Genomic DNA, 19,623 nt, shown 5'->3' on the forward strand with positions numbered 1-19,623 from the left:
TTGTAAAATTTCATGGTGATCCATCCTACGACTCAAACGTTATTAATTATAGAATTTCCACATTTCATATGGATGAAATCATGCCCCCCGACCTCTGCAGCAATGGCCCTCATTACAACACCGGCTCTAAACCATGGCGCTATTAGCACCATGGTTGGTGCTGGTGTTGTAACGAGTCCGCCATGGTGAAATGGGGAAATACTGCCCCATCCCAAGGTTGGCGGGGCAGTATTTCCCCATTTCCCCATGGCCCTTCCCCATTCCCATTTTTGCCCCATAGGGCTCAATAAGAATGGGAAAGGTGGCAATTACGGTACTGCAAATCGCGGTACCGTAATTGCCTGTGAGGTCCCTTTGCGGGTCCCTACTTTAACGGCTGGTCCAGACCAGCCATTAAGGTCGGGTCCCGCAAAGGGACCTCGTAGTAAGGCGCTAAGTGGTTAACAGCGCCGCAGCCTTTTACGGCGCCGTTAACCACTTAGCGCCAGGGTCGTAATGAGGCCCAAGATCCTGTACCCCAGATCCACCAGAGGAGGCACTCTGCCATTGTGCCTAATGCTGCCCAGGCCTTCCATCATGGGCACCATTTCCACCGAGGTGGGTGGAACAGCTTATCCAGGCTGCCTTCCCATAGCCTTGCCCTGATTTGCTGGCCCTTTGCTTTTCATGCAAGGGGCCACCAGAGCTGGCAGGCGAACACTGGCTCCCTCAAGGGCATGCTATTCAAAGGCTTGCACCTCACCTTTGCTCCTTTCTTGCCTTCCAACCTCTGCAGCAACATTCTGTGCCCCTGATCCACCAGAGAAGGCACCCTGCCATTGTGCCTGAGGCCGCGTTGTTAAGGATTTCAATCAGGCAATACACCCAGGTCTCAGCCTAGCATGCAGTGTGCAAATTAAATATTTATATTATTGTGTCTATAGGTTAAATATTCTGAGTGATATACCACTCATATCACACCCCTTCTCAAAATACCCCAGGTCACACTGGATCAGGAATCAGGCTGGTTAGTAAAGGTAATATTTATTTATTTATTTATTTATTTATTTATTTATCTAAAATTCAAATCAAACATATATTTTAATATATGGGGCAGCAATTACCAATGTGGTGACAATACAAATAAGAAAGCAGGTAAGACAATTGAATTCACTTATCGCAACACAGAATATAAAACACAGAGAAAATAACAGTTTTAGCTTGTTGAAAGATAGCGCTTAAGTTAAGATTTCCCCATGCACATTTCTCAACTCACAAATGAGCAATTCTACACCGGTGTAAGTAAGCAGCAGGTATTCAGGAATAAAGAACTGTGTACAGGCTTTGAATGCAATCTTCCCTCCCCAAACAATAGAGAAAAACGTTTTGGAAATGTTATGCTTTTAACATGACATTCGAAAAATGGCTGAGCAAAACAATGAAAAGTGTGCAAAAAGTCCTTAAATTGATATACATCTCTATGGGAGCAACACTGAAAAGATGCTAACAATCAGACCTTTAGGATGAGTAATAGTACACACCTTGTATCTTTATGGAAGTTTTATTTTATTAAATCAAAATCACTAATGATTATGGTCTAGTAAAACAAAAATGAAGAAAATCGGCGCTAACACAAGGAATTACAGACAAATTTGAATGGTTCTGACAATATGATAGGTTCTTAAGTTAAAGATGGGATGGGTGAGAGATGGGGATAGGACTAGGCAAGGTAATATATGCTATGGTTTACTATGATTCCAATTGATACTTACAGTCCACTTTAATTTAAGATTTTGGACCGTCACGGGCTCTGGAAATCACAGATCGGTTCTAAAGACAGCAGAGCACTTCTGGCAGAATTAGGTCAGCTGGGTGGTTCTGGTCAACTGGACAGGCATCTCAGACTGGACTGGACTGCACTAGACTGCACTGGTTACTGGAGGCCAGAGATCAGTGAGATGGCGAGTTTCAGCAGGCAAGCATTTATGGTAGCAAGACAAACTAGATCAAAATTGCTTCCTTTAGTGTTGGCATGGCTTCAGGATTTGGGCCTAGCTGAAAAGGAGTTCAGCAATGCTGGGGCCTTGGCTTTGCAAAGAAATCTGGAAATCAGGAACAAGATGGAGAATCCAGGAACAGGGCGCCACGTGGAAATCATGAATCAGTGTCTGTCTGTGTGTTGTGAGGTTCCCTTATTTATCCTGCCAAATGGCATCACTCAGTTTATGGTAGGGGCATACTTACAACCCACGCCCACAAGGCTATGATTGGTCAAAGGCACAGTTCCTGACTTGCTCTTTGCTGGTTGGATGACAGAATGGGTTGTCATGTTTTATGATGTGATTTGGAAACCTCCCAGAGCTATTGGGACCAAAATCTAACTTTCCACAAATATATATTTATATAATTATGCCCTCTAAGAAAATTGGATACATAAAGTACATATTTTGTGGGTCACATTCTAATCCATTTCTCAAGTTGGTGGGACTTGGTTCTGCCTTTCTATTTAATTTTGGCAATTTTAACCATGAAAGGTTAGGCCTAACATTTCCTAACTCGGTACATATATGTGCACTCACCCCTAGATCATGGCTACACAATATTATATTTACAGCATTAATATTTTTTGCGCAATTGGTTATTCTTCATAACTTCTGTCCTTACACAGTAAGAAATTCTACCAAGTTTTCAAATGGCTATCATAAATTTAGATTTATATGTATGTACTTTCACTATTTTTCTTATTCTTGCAGCCAAGTTAAATGCCTTAAAGCTCAATGGCAAAATAAGCATTTTAAACCCAAAAATCACATGTCTTTTTTTTTTTCTTCCTTCCCAAGTGTGAGCAAATGGCAAGTCATTTGAAGTTCAATGAGGGGCCTCTTCCTGGAGAGTGGAGATTCCTGCCCCTCCCCTGGAAGGATGAGTGTCAAGCCTGCTATTGTCTTTGCCTGGGGCACAGAAAAATGTCTACTGAAGCCCATTGTCATGAGTATGCAAGGCCTCCCAAAACAAATTAGCCTTTTCTGCCAGCAGTGAAGTGTCAACTTTTCCCAGGCTAAGGACTGTCAGAGCAGAATTGTTTTTTTAAAAAATAGTTAATTAACTCAAGACTGGGTTTAACTTTAGGTTTCACCTACATCTTTCATTTAAACATATAAAATTAATACAGTTTATAGGTAGATTTTTCACATTAGCAATCCTTTGACATTCTTAATTAAGCCTTTAAACAAAAACATTCTTTCACAACAGGCGATTTTGCACTTCATTCATGAAAAAGCACATTAAACTGATTTCTTTAATACCGATTTTCCTCTGCAGCACATACACATTTTGGTCAGCATTAGTTCTTCCCTTGATTGCTGGGATTGTTTGCCTTTGTTTAGAGTTTCTCTCTGCACAGCTGATTCTGTTACTTGTTGCAAAGGTCAATGAGGCCCGGTTCCTGTGAGCCACACTGGATGATCCTGGGCATTGCAGTACCCTTTTAATCTCAATGATTCAGTGGAAATAAATGGATCTAGTGCCAAAACAGCACTTTTTTAAGGTTGCAAAGCTAACATTTTAAAAGGCATTTGTGGTTTTCAGTACAATTCATTTACTTTGATCCATGTTGAAAGTGGCAGAGCCCACTGGCATGATCCTGTAGTGAGAACTCTGTTTTTACCCCCCCCCTGACTGTGTGTGGCAGGATGTGCAGCCTTTTCCTGGTTGTGACCAAAATGCAGTTTTGAAGATTTTGGCGTGCACAGGAGTCAGTGCATTAATTTTGGCCTGTTTCCTTCACAATTTCAGTACAGTGATGCAGTGGGGTACATTGGAATGGGTCAAAATATCCCACAGCATGGCCTTCCGTCATGGCCGCCATTGCCACCAAGGTGGGTGGAACAGCTTATCCAGGCTGCCTTCCCAGGGCCAGGCCCTGATTGGCTGGCCATTTCTTGTCATGCAAGGGGACACATGAACCGGCAGGTGAATGCTGGCCCCATCAAGGGCCTGCTATTTAAAGGATTGCAGCACACCTTTGCTTCTTTTCTTACTTCCCAGCCTATGCAGCAACATCCTGTGCCCCTGATGCAACGGAGGAGGCACTCTGCCATTGTGCCTGATGCTGTGTAGGCCTTCCATCATGGCCACCATTTCCACCAAGGAGGGTTTAACAGATGATCAAGGCTGCCTTCCTAGGACCTGGCTCTGATTGGCTGGCCATTTGTCATGCAAGGGGACACCAGATCTGGCAGGCAAGTGTTTGCCCCCTCAAGGGCCTGCTATTTAAAGGTGTGCAGCTCACCTATGCTGCTTTCTTGCCTCCCAACCTCTGCAGCAACATTATGTGCCCCTGATTCACTGGAGGAGGCACTCTGCCATTGTGCCTGATGCCAAGTGGGCCTTCCATCATGGCTGCCATTTCCACCGAGGTGGGTGGAACAGCTGATCCAGGCTGCCTTCCCAGTGCATGGCCCTGATTGGCTGGCCATTTGTTTTTCATGCAAGTGGACACCAGAACCAGCAGGCGAACACCGGCTCCCTCAAGGGCCTGCTATTTAACGGCTTGCAGCAAACCTTTGCTCCTTTCTTGCTTCCCAACCTCTGAAGCCACATCCTGTGCCAATGATCCACCGGAGGAGGCACTCTGCCATTGTGCCTGATTCCATGCAGGCCTACCATCATGGCCACCATTTCCACTGAGGTGGGTTGAACAGCTGATCAAGTCTTGGACATTCAAATTTTGGTGTGTTTTACTTCTCTGCGCCCTCCATTATGGTGTGCAGCTTTGTGATCTTGGACATTCGAACTTTGGTGTGTTTCACTTCTCCTCACCCTCCAGTATGTCATGCAGCTGTGTGATCTTTGGCATTTGAATTTTGGTGTGTTTTACTTCCCTGCACCCTCCATTATGTCAAGCAGCTGTGTGATGTAGGACATTCGAATTTTGGTGTTTCACTTCCCTGCACCCTCCATTATGTCATGCAGCTGTGTGATCTTGGACATTCAAATTTTGGTGTGTTTCACTTCTCTGCACACTCCTTTATGTTATTCAGATGTGTGTTCTTGGACATTCGAATTTTGGTGTGCTTTACTCTGCACCCTTAATTATGTTATGCAGCTGTGTGATCTTGAACATTCAAATTTTGGTGTGTTTCACTTCTCTGCACTCATCATTATGCTGTGCAGCTGTGTGATCTTGGACGGTCGAATGTGGGTGTGTTTCACTTCTCTGCACCCTCCATTTTGTTGTGCAGCTGTGTGAACTTGAACGTTCGTATTTTGGTGTGTGTCACTTCTCTACACCCTCCATTATGTCATGCAGGTAGTGTGATCTTGGACATTCAAATTTGTGTGTGTTTTACTTCTCTGCACCCTCCATTTTCTCATGCAACTGTGTGATGCTGGACATTCGAATGTTGCTGTGCTTCACTTCTCAGCACCCTCCATTACCGTATGCAGTTGTGGGATCTTGGACATTCGAATTTTAGACTGTTTCACTTCTCTGCACCTTCATCTGTTTCCCCTGTTCACTTCTCTATATCCTTCTCTATCTCACTATCCTGTCCGTCCCTACCCCTCTCCACCTTCCCTACCTACCCCTCTCCACCCTCCTCCCCTCTCTCCTTCTTTTTGTCACAGCACTTGCACTTTCTGAAACACCATCAGGCCTAGTACGACAGTTCACGATCAGAAGCACTGTCAGGCCCATATGTTAGTCTTACTGTTCTGTTTGTCTTTACCCTACCCTCACCCTTCCCCCTTCTGTATGTTTAGCCCTTAAATTATTGAAACCACTGTCAGGCATGCACAATCATTTTGTTTTTATGTTGTAAACACTTTGTATTGCATTGTTTTATTTTGTACCACTAATGCTTTGCACTTGTCCATTCTGAATGTTCCAATGCCTTTTAGGAATGTCAGTTACCTTTATCCCTTAACTTCTCACCTTCCTGCATTGAAGCACTTTGAGACATTTGTCTAGTGTATAAGCCCTAAATAAATGACCAATAAATAAATAAATAAATAATACATTTCAACTTAACGGTAGGGTGATTAGCATTGCCCTGTCCTATACATGCAAGGAACTCCATGCTTCTGAAAGCAGGCACTTTATGGGGTCCAAGGGCAGTGAGATAGGCAGTCAAGACCTTTGCGCGCTGGTGTAGGATCTGGATGTGGATTTAGGAAATGTCTCAATTCGAGTCAACATGCAGCGCGTAGGTTCGTTTTGACTAATAAGGTCCGGTAACCTGCATTTGAAGTCTGGAAGGACTTGGAGGCTGAAATCTATTTTCACCAGTTGATTTCATTAAGATTTCCCACACTTTGGCAATCGCCAGCTATACCCTTGGCGCCTCAGGACAATTTTACCAACTTGTGCAAGGCAGGGTGAAGTTATTCTTCCACTGTGTATGAATAATTCAAGAGCAATTAGCACTTACACTTAGTTGTACAAAGTATCTCGTCCCAGGAAGTAGGTGCTGAATAGTGTAATCGAGGAAAAGGTCAGTGCTGTTATAAACAACGTCCCAAGTGCTCTTCCCATCTTCTGAAACGTACACTATATAACGCTCAAGAAGTCCATGTATTTCTTTCGGTTGTGTCCATCTGAAAATAAAAACACACACATACTGCTTTAAATGCATTTTGTATTAATTTCTTTTTAGTAAATTGCTATTATGTTCTTGTATAGTTGACAGATGTTCAATTATATTATTAATACTAGCCAGTTGTTATTTAGCAACATACAATGTCCACAGTAATACCTAATGACTACAAGCCAGTTGTCTGGGTGTGACTTGGCATATACATCACTCTGAAGCCATACACCAGGTGTGTGCAAAATTATGTCTTTAATTTGAAATCACTAATGTTATCATTTTCCCGACACACCATTTAAAAACAATCATTGGCAATGACAACAGTTTGGGCTTTTGTGTAGGTATGGAAAAGGCACTTGCCAGGCACTGCCGTAGTGGGTCAAGGAGATTAACTGGCACTAATGGTAGCAGTTGCAAAATGGTAGGAGTGCATAGGCATCTAATAGCTGTGCCCGGTGAATGTCAAATACTTATAGACAAGCCATAATGATTGGCTCTGCTAATGCTTGTTTTTAACAGGACTTCACTTAAGCAGTGATGTAACACAAAATCTGGGGGCCCCCTGCGAGCCATACTGAGGGGCCCCGCCCAACTCAGCAATAAATCACAGAGTGTGCCACACTCTGGGCAGTCCTAGATTACCACGCTTGCACAATACGCACAAATGTACAGCTGAAGGGGTATGCCGCACCCTGCACTAGGAGAAAGATATAAATATGTGTTTTAATGCAATATACAGCACACTTTCTGAGAAAAAAAGCCACAGTGTTTGCTTTTGTTTTGTAGGGTAACACCAATCCAATACATGCAAGTCACCAACAGTGCACATGAACATGCTATTAATAATGGCATGTCACAATAAAAACATGCCCCACTGGGTGCACAATGTAGACCAGTGTAGACACATAATAACATTACAGTAAAGCATGCCAGGCCACATTAAGACATACCTAGACTGGTTGCACCAAAATGACAGTCAAAGCAATGAGACTCATCAAGAAGAGAGCACACATTCAAGCCTGCATCTCTGCGGCCTCCAACAACACAGCCAAACTCTTTCAAATCTGCAAGAAACTGGCCAATCCTGTTGCAGTCTCTACCACTCCTGTTCCCTCAACAGGCCCTCTGTATGGCTTTGGCTTCTCGCTTCTCTGCTAAAACTCAGGACATTCTGTCCACTATCTCCTCTTCCTCTTCCTCCTCCTCTCTCTGCCCCCTTTGGCCACCTGTCCCTTTCCTCCTTTCTCTCTAACACCTGATGAGGTTTGTAGACAGGTCCCATCTATGGAAGTGTTGTTGAAACAGGTGCTTGCCTGCTCCACCAAAACCATCAAGGACCACATTGACACCCTTGCTCAAGCCTTGGCAGATTTCTGTAATCATTTGTTTGCCACTGGAACTTTCCCCTCTCCCAAACTCTTGGAAAAGCTGGCCACCTCCCAGCTTACTCTCCACACTGAATCTGTTGGTTGTCTCCATGACCATCAGTCTATTTTAAGAGCTGCTAGAGGAACGGAAACTGCTCTCTTGAACACCGTTGAAGATCTGTGAAGATCTGATCTATAACCTTAATTCCAGCATTCCTTCTGTCCTTATCCTCCTTGAACTTTCCTCTGATTTCGACATGGTCAACAACACCATCCTGATCAATGGACCCCGTGACAATCTGGACATCATGGATTGGGCCCTGTAGTGGCTGACCTCCTTCCTCTTGGACCGCCCCTCCCAGGTCCAACTTGGTCCTTTTCACTTCGCCACCTCTCTCTACCTGTGGCGTTCCCCAGGCTCTATCCTCTCAGCCTGGTTTTTCAAACTCTACTTGGCCCCTTTGTCCCACCTGATCTCTACCATCTCCTCTAACTTTCAGTGTCATGTGGATGACACTCCACTTTACTTCAGGCTCCCCTCAGCCTACTCATGCTCTCTCTCATTCCTGGTGTCTTCTTCAACTCCACTCTCTCTTTCTCTCCTCACATCTCAGACATTGCCAAGAAGTTCCACTACCAGCTGCACCTCCTAAAAGGGACTCTTCCCTTTCTCACTTTCTCCCAGACTCTGTCTCCAGAGCCCTGGTTCTCTATAGGCTGGACTACTGCAACAACCTATTTCTTAATCTGGCTTCCTCTACCCTCTGCCCTCTGCAACTAACGCAGAACAGGACTGCAAGACTTATCCTTGGCCTCAAGCCCAGGAATCGTATCTCTCCAGCCATGAAATCTCTCCACTGGCTCCCCGGTGGCTGCAAGTATCAAGTTGAAGACCCTTTGCATTGTCTACAATGCTTTCTGGGGCTGGGATCCGCACTACATCCAATACTCTCCTCCAAAATACCTCCCTTCTCGAGCCCTAAGAGTTAGATGCTTCTCCAGGCAGAGAGGGGGGTAGATCCATCTCCCTGCAGGTGCCTCCCTCTGGAATGGCCTCCCTGCACCTCCCAAACTTGAGCCGGACCACCGGAAGTTCCGGAAGCAGCACAACATGTTCCTCTTGTCCTCTGCTTTCTCTCTCTCCCTCCACTGCTGATCTACCTGTCTGCTGTACCAACTGGTTGCTTGGATACCCTCAGTCTCACTGAGTCCAGGCTCTTTCTTGATCAGTCACCCTTGAACTCCCTCCTGGCCTACCACACAGTAAAGGGCTGTAATCGTAACCCTACATTCCCTTATTATCCTTGCACTACCCAGAGCTGCACTGCCCTGGCTGCACTTACTCAGAGCATTGCTGCCCTGTTTTCCTCTCCTCTCTCCCTTGCACTCCTCATTCTCGCACTTGCACAATCTGAATGGCACAAGGCTTAGTAAGATAATTTGTCTTGTCCTCCCTCTGTTTTCCTTCCCTTGTCTTGTCATGCCTAAAAACACTTGTGTACAGTCGCGTTATATATGACTTATCATATCATATCATATCATATCTTATCATATCATATAATTTTATCACAGATGCCCAGAAAAACATACAGTGCCACTGTTAGAAACGGCTAGACTGGCAGAACCCAAATGCCAGTCTAACCAGGTAATTACACTTAGCAGGACTGCTTTATCAGAAATGCCCAGTTAATACAAGTCATACCAAACTGAGGAATGGCTAGACTGGCTGCAACAAAATGCCTCTATAGCCACTAATACCACATATCATGCCTGCTTAACATGGACATGGACGACCATTATGATTTATTGCACAATCCCACCCCCCCCACACATCCCCTCTCCCTCCCATCCCCTACCCCAACCTCCAAAATCAGCTCATTGGCCCAGAATTACCTTCACATCCCTCTTTCTTGTCCCAGTGCTTACGTATGAGGCTCCTTGCCTCATAGGTAAGTACTGGGATGAGGAAGAGTGGGACTAGGAGTAATGAAGATTACAGGCAGCTAAATCGGGCATTACCTTCATGTACCTCTATCTCATCTAGTACTTGTGTATGAGGCATATGCCTCATACACAAGTACTGCTTCATACACAAGTACTGGGATGAGGAAGAACAGAGCTAGGAGTAATTAAGATTATGAATAAGTAATCAAGGCATTAAACACAAGTAGTGGTGCAACACCATTAAGCTGATTGGGGTTGAGCACTCCCCCACCCACTGAAATGGTGAGCTTTGTTGAATTGACCTGGCTGCCCTACAGAGCGGTTGCCAGACAGAAAAGGACACAAATGTTAAACAGCACTTGGGTTTCCCTGTTAACAAGGGCCCAGCCCAGCAATTATTAATGTACAGCATTTCACTGTTAGCACCTGCATTAAAATGCCAATTTTTTTTAAATCAATTGAAATAGTGATGTGGGTTTAGTATTTGCATGCCAGGGGAGTGATTGGAAGGGTAGAGAGGGAACAGGAGACTAGTCATTCTCAGAGCAGCCTGTAAGTGTGTGCGTTCAGACTTAAAGGAGAGAGTTAACTGCTTGTAATACTGAAGCTGCTCTAAAATAGTCTCATTAAAATGTGTAAAGAAGTTAGATGCCCCCACACAAATAAGTTTGCTCCTCCCCATCACACGTGAAGCTAGCGCCTCTGCCAACATTTGAAGGGTTAGCCCCCCTGAAATGTAGGATTTGTTGCACCCCTGAACACATGCACACACACCACTCACCATGTATACACACTCAAACCCAGCCACCCATACATTTAAGCGTGCACCCTTTCACCATACCGGCACACCCAGGCAGCCAACCGTACATTTAAGTGTGCAACTTTTCATCATACGGGCACACACACCTAGGCACCGACCCATACATTTAAGTGTGCAACCTTTCACCATACAGGCACACCCAGGCAGCCACGCATACATTTAACAGTGCATCCCTTCACTGTACACGCACACCTTGCCACCCATACATGTGTGTGCACTCTTTCACCATACACACACACAGGCAGCCACCTATACATTTAATTGTGCACCCTTTCACCATACAGGCACACCCAGGGAGCCACCCATACATTTAAGTGTGCATCCTTTCACCGTACACGCACACACGCATACCCAGCCACCCATTCATTTGTGTGCACTCTTTCACCATACACTCACACACTCACGCGTCATGGGGTTGAGGGGAGCCATAATACTTAAAAAAAAATTGTTTCTTTTTGAAGTCACTCTGACTTCATAAAGAAATCATTTCTGTTAAGAATTGAACCATAACGGAACTAATTTCTTTATGAAAGCAGAGTAACTTCAAAAATAAACTATTTATTTTCGAAGACATAGGGCTTCCCTTAGCCCAGGACATGGAGGCCTCCAGCCTAAGATCTTCATGTCATGGGGAGGGGGTAGCCCCCGGACTTCAAAATTAAAGTTTCTTTTTGTTCTCACTCTGCTTTCATAAAGATTTTATTTCTGTCACAAAAACAATGTATTTATAAATGCAGAGTGAATTCAAAAAGAAAAATGTAAAAAAAGAAATTGAAAACAACTATTTTTTCCTTTTTTTAAAACTCCAAGTGGTGCCCCCTCCCAGGACATGTGGTCACGGTTCCCCCCAAACCGTGGGGGCTGTGGGGGCCTGTAGGGTATTTTGTGGAGATTTGGGGCCTGACGGTATTTTATTATCGCCGAAAAATAACTTAGCAATAATCACTCTTTGTATTCAGATTTGGCCATGTGCAACAATAATACAATGGACATGCATTATTTCAGCACCCAGACCTGCATATTTGGTATACGTGGTTGGTAGGCGCGGTTGGTGGTATTTTGGTGAGCATAATTCCCTTGTTCTATTTGTGGCCCCAATGTCCAGAATCCCTTATCTTTGCTTAGATTTTTCGTGTGATCACTAGAGAGACCTCAGACCTACATTTTAGGAATACCACATTTTTTAGTGATAGTGTTGGTGTGCCACCATGGGCGAACTCACTGACTTATTTACGACAGAGAGCTATATATGGTAGTCTTGTGGTAATTTCCACTACCTTATATACGGTAGGGAGCTATGCTCAGAGAGTCTCTCTTCCCGTTGGCTCATGTACCTCCAACAAGCTATGCTACAGTCACTCACAACTGTTCATACTGATTCTGACATGCACACATCTGTCTTAAAATGACCATTGCACTGTTTAAAAATCTCCCCACATCATCGGCATTGTAATGGTAAATAGTAAATACACCACCCGTCTGTTTTCAAATATTTTTCTGTATTATAAAAGTTGCATTTAAACACGATCTCACTCTTTACAGAAATAAATAAAATGGTACAGTAAAAGCATTGTCTATGACACCCTGCAAAGAGAGTGGCGGAGAACAGAACTCAAATTGCAACATTAGCATTTGATTAAGGCATGCACAGGAATCCTACACTGACTGCATATTAACGTACACACTCAGCTCCCACACTTCTCATTACCTTATCTTTTTAGTTGTTCTCTTTGGCTGTTCTCTTTGTGAATGTGGCTCCCTTGAAGATTAACTCCAGCAAAAAGGAACGCTTGCCTTCTCAAACCGGGGTCATTGCCTGGAATTCTCAGCTTTTGCAGATAGGAACGCCTCAGCCAGTGGAAAGGTCCTTCTTTCAGCTCTCCCCAATCTCGACTGCCAAATCTTGACTGTAGCAGGACGCAGGGATCTGCATTCAGTCAGGAGTCCCACAGCCAGGTCTTCTCCCCAGTAGTGCAGAAAAATGTCTGCCTGTCTTTTTCCCCGTTACTGCCCACTAAAACTTTCATCTCAGTCCTCTGTATGATGTGTCCCAATGAAATCCATCATCTCTCATCCTCCTACTCTCAACAATAGCTTCGTTTATATATTTGCAATTGTTGCAAATCTGACTTCCTTCTTCCTGCAGTTACTGTGCACAAAAACACGGAGAAGCAGGCAGAGAAGAGAAGAAAAAAAAATCTGCACACACATTTAAATGGCTTTCAGAGTATGCCTAATTCTAAAGTGGAGAACACATTTTATTAGTGGGTTATGTTAAATAAGGTTTTATTAGTCAGGTTAATGGTTAATAGGTTAGCTGTTAGTTTTCAAATGTGTCTCTCGCACCATAGGCATTTCAGGTGAAAAATAGTGTGCATTTTTAAATGAGCACGTGTGCTTTTAACTGTAAAAATATATTTGCATCTTATATGTTAAAATCGTTTTTGACTGAATAGCCTGTCTTTCCTTGTTAATCTGGTAACCCATATAGCAATGCACCACACCCTTGTGGTGGTGCTGCAAAAAATAATTGTGCCTGTGCAGTAGTGCTGTACTCTGTGCTGTTTGCTACCTGTGCAGTAGTGCTGTACTCTGTACTGTAACACGCCAAATATCCTTACATATACCCTCCTTTTGTGTCTAGAACTTGGCTATAATCCAAGCCAATTCCTAAAAACAACTTGTTCTTTTTTTTTTACAATATAGCAATCCAACAAAATGAATATTCATGTGCATCAATGAAAATTTGCAATCAACATTTCATCTGAGTCCATCAGTTCATAAAATGTTCCACATTTGCCTTCTCAGTGGAAGTGGCATTACTTTAAGTTTAAATTTTCCAAGTCAATTAAAAACAACGAAATAAAACAACTAACTAAAACAAATAATTAATATAACAAATTAAAATAAATAATTAAAATAATAAATACGTGGAACTTCATATGCCGGAACTTTTGTTTTGTCTCTTTTGGTATGTCCCGACCAGCGATGTTATTCGGTTCATTCGAGTACTCTTTCATCTTGGCAATCTTGAATCCACAGTAGTCATCTCTTTTGGCATTCCGGTTATTTTGTCTTCACCTCCACCTGGAGGCAGGCATCTTTTGGTCTTCATCCAGGGGACTCCAGGACTCCATCGTCTCCCGTGGCCTCTGATCCCGGAACCTCCGACCAAATAATGTTAATTGTCTAAATCAAAATAGAAAATAAACAGATTAAGTACATAGCACAATACTAACTTTATCCTTTTGCCAAAAATAAAACATGCTTGGTAAAAATATTTCATTTTTTTTTTTTTTAAATTAAACACAAGTTAAAAGAAAACAAGCAGATATTCAATATTTAACACACTTTCTCTCTGCACACCAACCATGAGCTTCCATTATATGTGCATTTATTTATTTATTTATTTATATTTATTTTATATTATATTTTACATATACTACAGTGTTTATGTGCCATCATAACAATCAACTTTTTAACTTCTTTGTCACTGCCTCCTGATTGTACCCATTTATTTTCTCTTTTTGTGTTCAAGGGATTTTATCTGTTTCTACATGCTCAAGCCGCCTGATCTCATGTCTGGGATGGCATGGTTTGATTTGATTTACATGGACAAACTGCTCTATTGCTGTTTCACCTTCATTTTTCAAAATTTTATACACTACAGGAGAGACCTTATCTATAATCCGAAATGGCCCCTGCCAGGCTGCTAGAAATTTAGAATTTTTCTGTTTACTTTTTCCAAAATGAAACTTGTACACCTGATCCCCTACACTGTATTCCTTTGCTGATGTCTTTTTATCATAATATGACTTTGCACTGTCAGCAGCTCTTTCCAGATTTCTCTGCACAAAAGCAAATGCATGTTGCAAATGCCTCCTCAGTTCATCAATATATTCATGAACTGTGGATGCACTCACTAGAGTTTGCTCATGTGTTCTGTATAGTAGGTGTTGTGGTAATACCATTTTCCTACCTGTCAAGACCTCATGAGGGCTAACACCTGTTGCTTTGGCAGGAGTCGACCTGATTGCCATCAGAACCAACGGTAAACGTAAATCCCAGCTGGAACCTGCTTCTGCCACAAATTTCTTTAAAATATCCACAACAGACCTATTGCTTCTTTCAACTGTACCTGAAGACGCCGCCCGATATGCGATATGTAGTTTCCTTTTCACACCTAGTATTTGCCATACTTTACTCATTAGAGTACTTGTGAAATGACTTCCTCTGTCTGACTCAATTCTTTGTGGCAACCCAAATCTTGAGAACACATGGTTCACCAGCAATGTGGCTGCTGTTTGCGCACTACAATCTGGTGCAGGAATGCATTCAATCCACTTTGACATCAAACATACCACACTCAAAATATAACGGTGTCCCCTGCTCGACCTTTTTAAAGGACCTACATAGTCTATTTGCAAATCTGACCATGGAAGAGTTAGGCCTCTTTTCATCAATGGTGCTCTATGCATTGGTGAAGCAGGTTTAAATTGGGCGCATACTAGACATCCTCTAGTATATAATTCCACATCTTGGGACATATGTGGCCAGTAAGCATAATCTTTTAGTATTTCTAATGTTTTTTGTGAACCTCTATGGCCTGCAGTTATGGCATCATGTGCATGGTGTAGCATTAGTCCTCTGAATGAAAGGGGTACTACCCACTGTATTTGCCCTGTTATGGACTCTCTAATCATGAGCCCATCCTGTAATCTAATTCGTGTTTTTTTCTTTAATAACACCCTCAACTCTTCTTTTCCCATACAATCTTTTTCTGTTAAAGGATTTTGTTCAGGATCTATCAAATGATTATAATAGATTCCCAAAATTTGATCATTCTTTTGTGCCTCAATCAAATCTTGGTCTGGCGTGTCATGACTCCACTGCACCACCGGTTGATCCACCTCCTTTGGTGCTTTAGAACGTGTGACTGCATCAATTTGTATTTCACCCATTAAATAATCAATAGGTAGCAATTCTCCCATCACAGCCCCAATCTTAGCCAGATGGTCTGCCTTATCATTTCCCTCCTTATCCTCTCCTGGTGTTTTTAAATGCCCACAAATTTTTCTCCAGTATATTGTTAAATTATTTTCTGACACCAATTTGTCTATGGCTTGTATCATTTTTCCATGTTTAAGTGGCTTTTTGTTGTATGTAACCATGCCTCTTGCTTTCCAACCAGGCAAATACTCCACAAAGCTATTCCGTGCATAGTCAGAATCAGTCACCAGGACAATTTCACTGAACTTTTTATCAACTGCAGTAGCAATTGCTTTATAAATGGCTGCCAATTACGCCACCTGACTGCTCCTATCTCCAATCCTCATCCCTATACTGGGAACGCCTTCACATTTCAACCAGACATTTCCTATTCCTGCCACTAATTGTTTATTACTGTCATTTTCAATGTGAAAAGCACACCCATCCACATATACAGTTGGCAAATCCTTGCATGTTTTTTCATCAAAAGCTTTGTGTGGTGATTGTTCAAATTCCTGTAAACTAGTTTCCACTTCCATTTCATTTGGTATTTGTTCAGCTGCACAGTCATGTAAGTCAGCTAACCCTTGAGCAATTGGGCTCTTTTTATTTGTCCATATCTCACTTCTACGGGAAAACCTTGTAATGCCAGCGTCCATGAAGTGATTCTGGATTGTGCTAGATTGCCTGATCTAATTCTTTTACTCTCTAAAAATTGCAAAGGTTGATGATTTGTTTCAATAATCACCTTTTCTCCCTGAACAATGGGGCGGAAATGTTGTAGCGCCCACACAGTGGTTAATAGGGCCTTTTCACATTCATTAAATTTCATTTCAACTTGGGACAATGCCTTACTTGCATATGCAATGGTTTTGTGATTCAAATCGTGTTTTTGTGATAACACTGCTGCCATACAATGTTCAGAAAAACCTATTTCTATAAAGAAATCCCTGTCCTTTATGGGGTATGCTAAACATGGTGCCTTTACAAGACATTCCTTTAATTTAGCCACTGCATCAGACTGCCCTCTTTCCCATTTCCAGGGAGTATTCAGTTTAAGCAGTTTAGTCAATGGTTGAGTGATTTCTGCATAATTCTCAATGAACTTTCTGTTATAGCCTGTCATCCCTAATAAACTTTTTACTCCTTTCACATTTTTAGGATCTTTTAATCTTTGCATGGCCTCTATTTTCTTCCTTTGTGGATTTAGCCCATGTTCAGTTACTTCATGCCCTAGAAAGTTCACTTTTTTCTTGCACCATTGTGCTTTTTGCAAAGATACTTTGGCGCCTGCTTTCTGCAATTGGCCAAGTACATGTCTTATTTCATCAAAATGGCTTTTCAGGCTTTCATTTTTTATCAGTACATCATCCACATAAACTATTGTTCCTCTTTCCGCTGCATCCGGCATGGCCTTTCTCAAAAATATGCCAAATTCACTCCCACTATTGATGTACCCGAATGGAGCTCTAAGCCAGGCATATTGAGTCCTGTCAAATGTAAAGGAAAATAAGTGTTGTATCTCCTCTGCCAATGGCACACACCAATATCCAGATGTGAGATCTAACGTGGTAAATACATTTGAACCATGTATCTGAGCTAGGCCCTGATCAATGAATGGTAGTGGCCATCTAGATACTGGTACTCTTTTATTTAACTCTCTTAAGTCTGCACACAGCCGCCATTGACCATTTGGCTTTAACACACCTAAAATAGGCGTATTGGATGTGCTATGAATGGGCCTGATTATTCCTCGTGATTCCAAATTTTTAATAATCTCTGCCAATGATTCTAAACATGCCAGCGGTACTCTATACTGGCGTACAAACACTGGATTTCTGCTACAACCTTCTGGTAGTGTGGCCACATGTAAATCAGTTAAACCACAATCATAAGCATCTTTTGCAAATACATCCTTAAACTCCATAAATATTTCCCTCAGGTCGTCTCTATCCTTATCGCTGTCACATGCATCCGCTAAGGAGATCTGCTCTTCTACCATTCTGGAAAATTCTGGAAACTCTTCTGGTAAAGGAATTTCAGCGCTTTCCTCTAACTGTGTGGCTGTGTCTTTTTGTAGAGCTGCCACTTTTAAATATTTTGGCATATCAGCTTCCACTTCAATGGGCTGATTTCCTGTTTCATTTTCATTTAAATTAAATATTATGCACTCCTCTTGATGGCAGCACACTGTCTCATTTGAATCATAAGGATACACAGAATGAATTTTAAATATTCCTTTGGGCTGAGAGTCCAGGTGTTCTGGCAACTCGCCCTTGGCATCTACATATTTTTCAGGAATATTCCCAATCACCATGTTATTTAAATCTGCCGTATAATGTGATTTTTGTATGGCCATTCCTAATGGGGAGTTTTCCTCTACATGAATATCCTGACAACCTTTATTATTTACCATGATTTTTACAGATCGCTCACCAATGTCTACCAATGGAATGTATTCATAATCCAGGCCTTGCTGTTTTATGGATTCATTCAGGCATACAAATGCATCAGAGCCTTTCATCTGCTGCCCATTTTTGCATTTCAGTGTTATTGCAAACCGTTTTGTAAATGCAGGAATAATAGTATCTTTCCTTATTTGTAATTCGATGGCATAAGGAACCAGTTGTGCACAATGATAAGCCCTTCTTTTGTCTTCAAATTCAGGTGCCGGACCACCTAGGCGTGACCATATTTTTTGATTAAGGAAATCTAACACCATACACATTCTGTGCATGATGTCATTGCCCATGTAAAATTCATTTTGTGCTCCACTCACTATCCATATATTATGGTAAATTGTTTTCTGACCAATGCTAATTTTAAGCATGCATCTGCCTGCAATTCGGTTTTCAAAGTCTGGACTGTCCAACCCAGAAACATATTGGTTTTTAATCCTAAATTTCGGGATTTCTTCCCTCTCCATAATTTTTTGCAACAATTTCTCATTAATGAAACTCCTTTCATGTTCAAGTGCTAAAGTGGCTTTTATTGTTTTAAGATAATCATTTATACCAACATGAACCCATGGTTGCTCATCTTCCATGTGTATTTCTGCCAGAGTGGTAATGTGTTTTTCTGAATCTGTTTTAGGAGTAATATTCTGTTTGCATGTTTTCTCTTTTAAATAGAAACGTAATGTGTGCTCATCTATGGCAGTCTGCCAATCTTTCCTTGGGTCCAAGTATATTTGTACAGGTAGTTTTTCATTGTCGCTCTGCATTTTGTCTTGACACATTAATATAACAGTGACACTAGGTATGCAGCTATTCTGGAGATATACCTCCACAGCATCATTTGTTTTGGCAACGGTGTGACATTCATTTATATTGCTGTTTTGTGATTTTAGTTTCTTAGGCCTCAATGGTTTTTTGGTTAAGGACCACAGCACTCCATTCACCCCATCTATGAGAGGAGACAATCTTTTCAGGCAATCTGTCCCCATCAGAAATGGAATTTCACAAATAGATGTGATCAATACCTCTTGTTTCATTCTGTGCTTTCCTATTTTTATGTCAACCTCAGTTACACCTATGATGGGCACCTCCTCCCCATTAAAGTTATGCACTGGGCCTTGATTTGCCTTCACTGTGATCTGACTCTGTGGAGGCCTCCCTTCATTGATACTCTTTACCAGCTCCTTGGACATAATTGTGGCCTGTGTGCCAGTGTCAATCATAGCGAAGGTGTGGCATTTTTCTTCTACAGTGATGGGTGCATAATATCTGTCCTCAACTTCCTCTAATACACATAAGAAATGTGAATTCTTACTGATTTCAGGGCTCACCTTTCTCAGGTCTTTTTGACTTTTGGCTAAGCACATTGGTAAATGAAAAGACATTTTTCCCTCCTTTTTACCCATTTCTGTGCGAGATATTTTATTCATTTCTCCATGTTCAGAGGTTTTTTGGAGTGTGGCCACTGTTCGCCCATC

The 19,623-nt window shown here is 42.2% G+C and overlaps 1 protein-coding gene across 1 annotated transcript in view; it reads right to left on the reverse strand.

Annotated features, from left to right (window-relative positions):
- USH2A (usherin) overlaps positions 1 to 19,623 on the reverse strand; it is a 4,817,015-nt gene that overhangs the window by 2,626,405 nt on the left and 2,170,987 nt on the right. Inside the window, exon 34 of the mRNA XM_069608572.1 lies at positions 6,411 to 6,576. Coding sequence (XP_069464673.1) covers positions 6,411 to 6,576 — 166 coding nt within the window. The remainder of the gene's footprint in view (positions 1 to 6,410; positions 6,577 to 19,623) is intronic.

Source organism: Ambystoma mexicanum, chromosome 4q (genome assembly GCF_040938575.1).
Source record: "Ambystoma mexicanum isolate Mex_15411 chromosome 4q, UKY_AmexF1_1, whole genome shotgun sequence".
NCBI lineage: Eukaryota > Metazoa > Chordata > Amphibia > Caudata > Ambystomatidae > Ambystoma > Ambystoma mexicanum.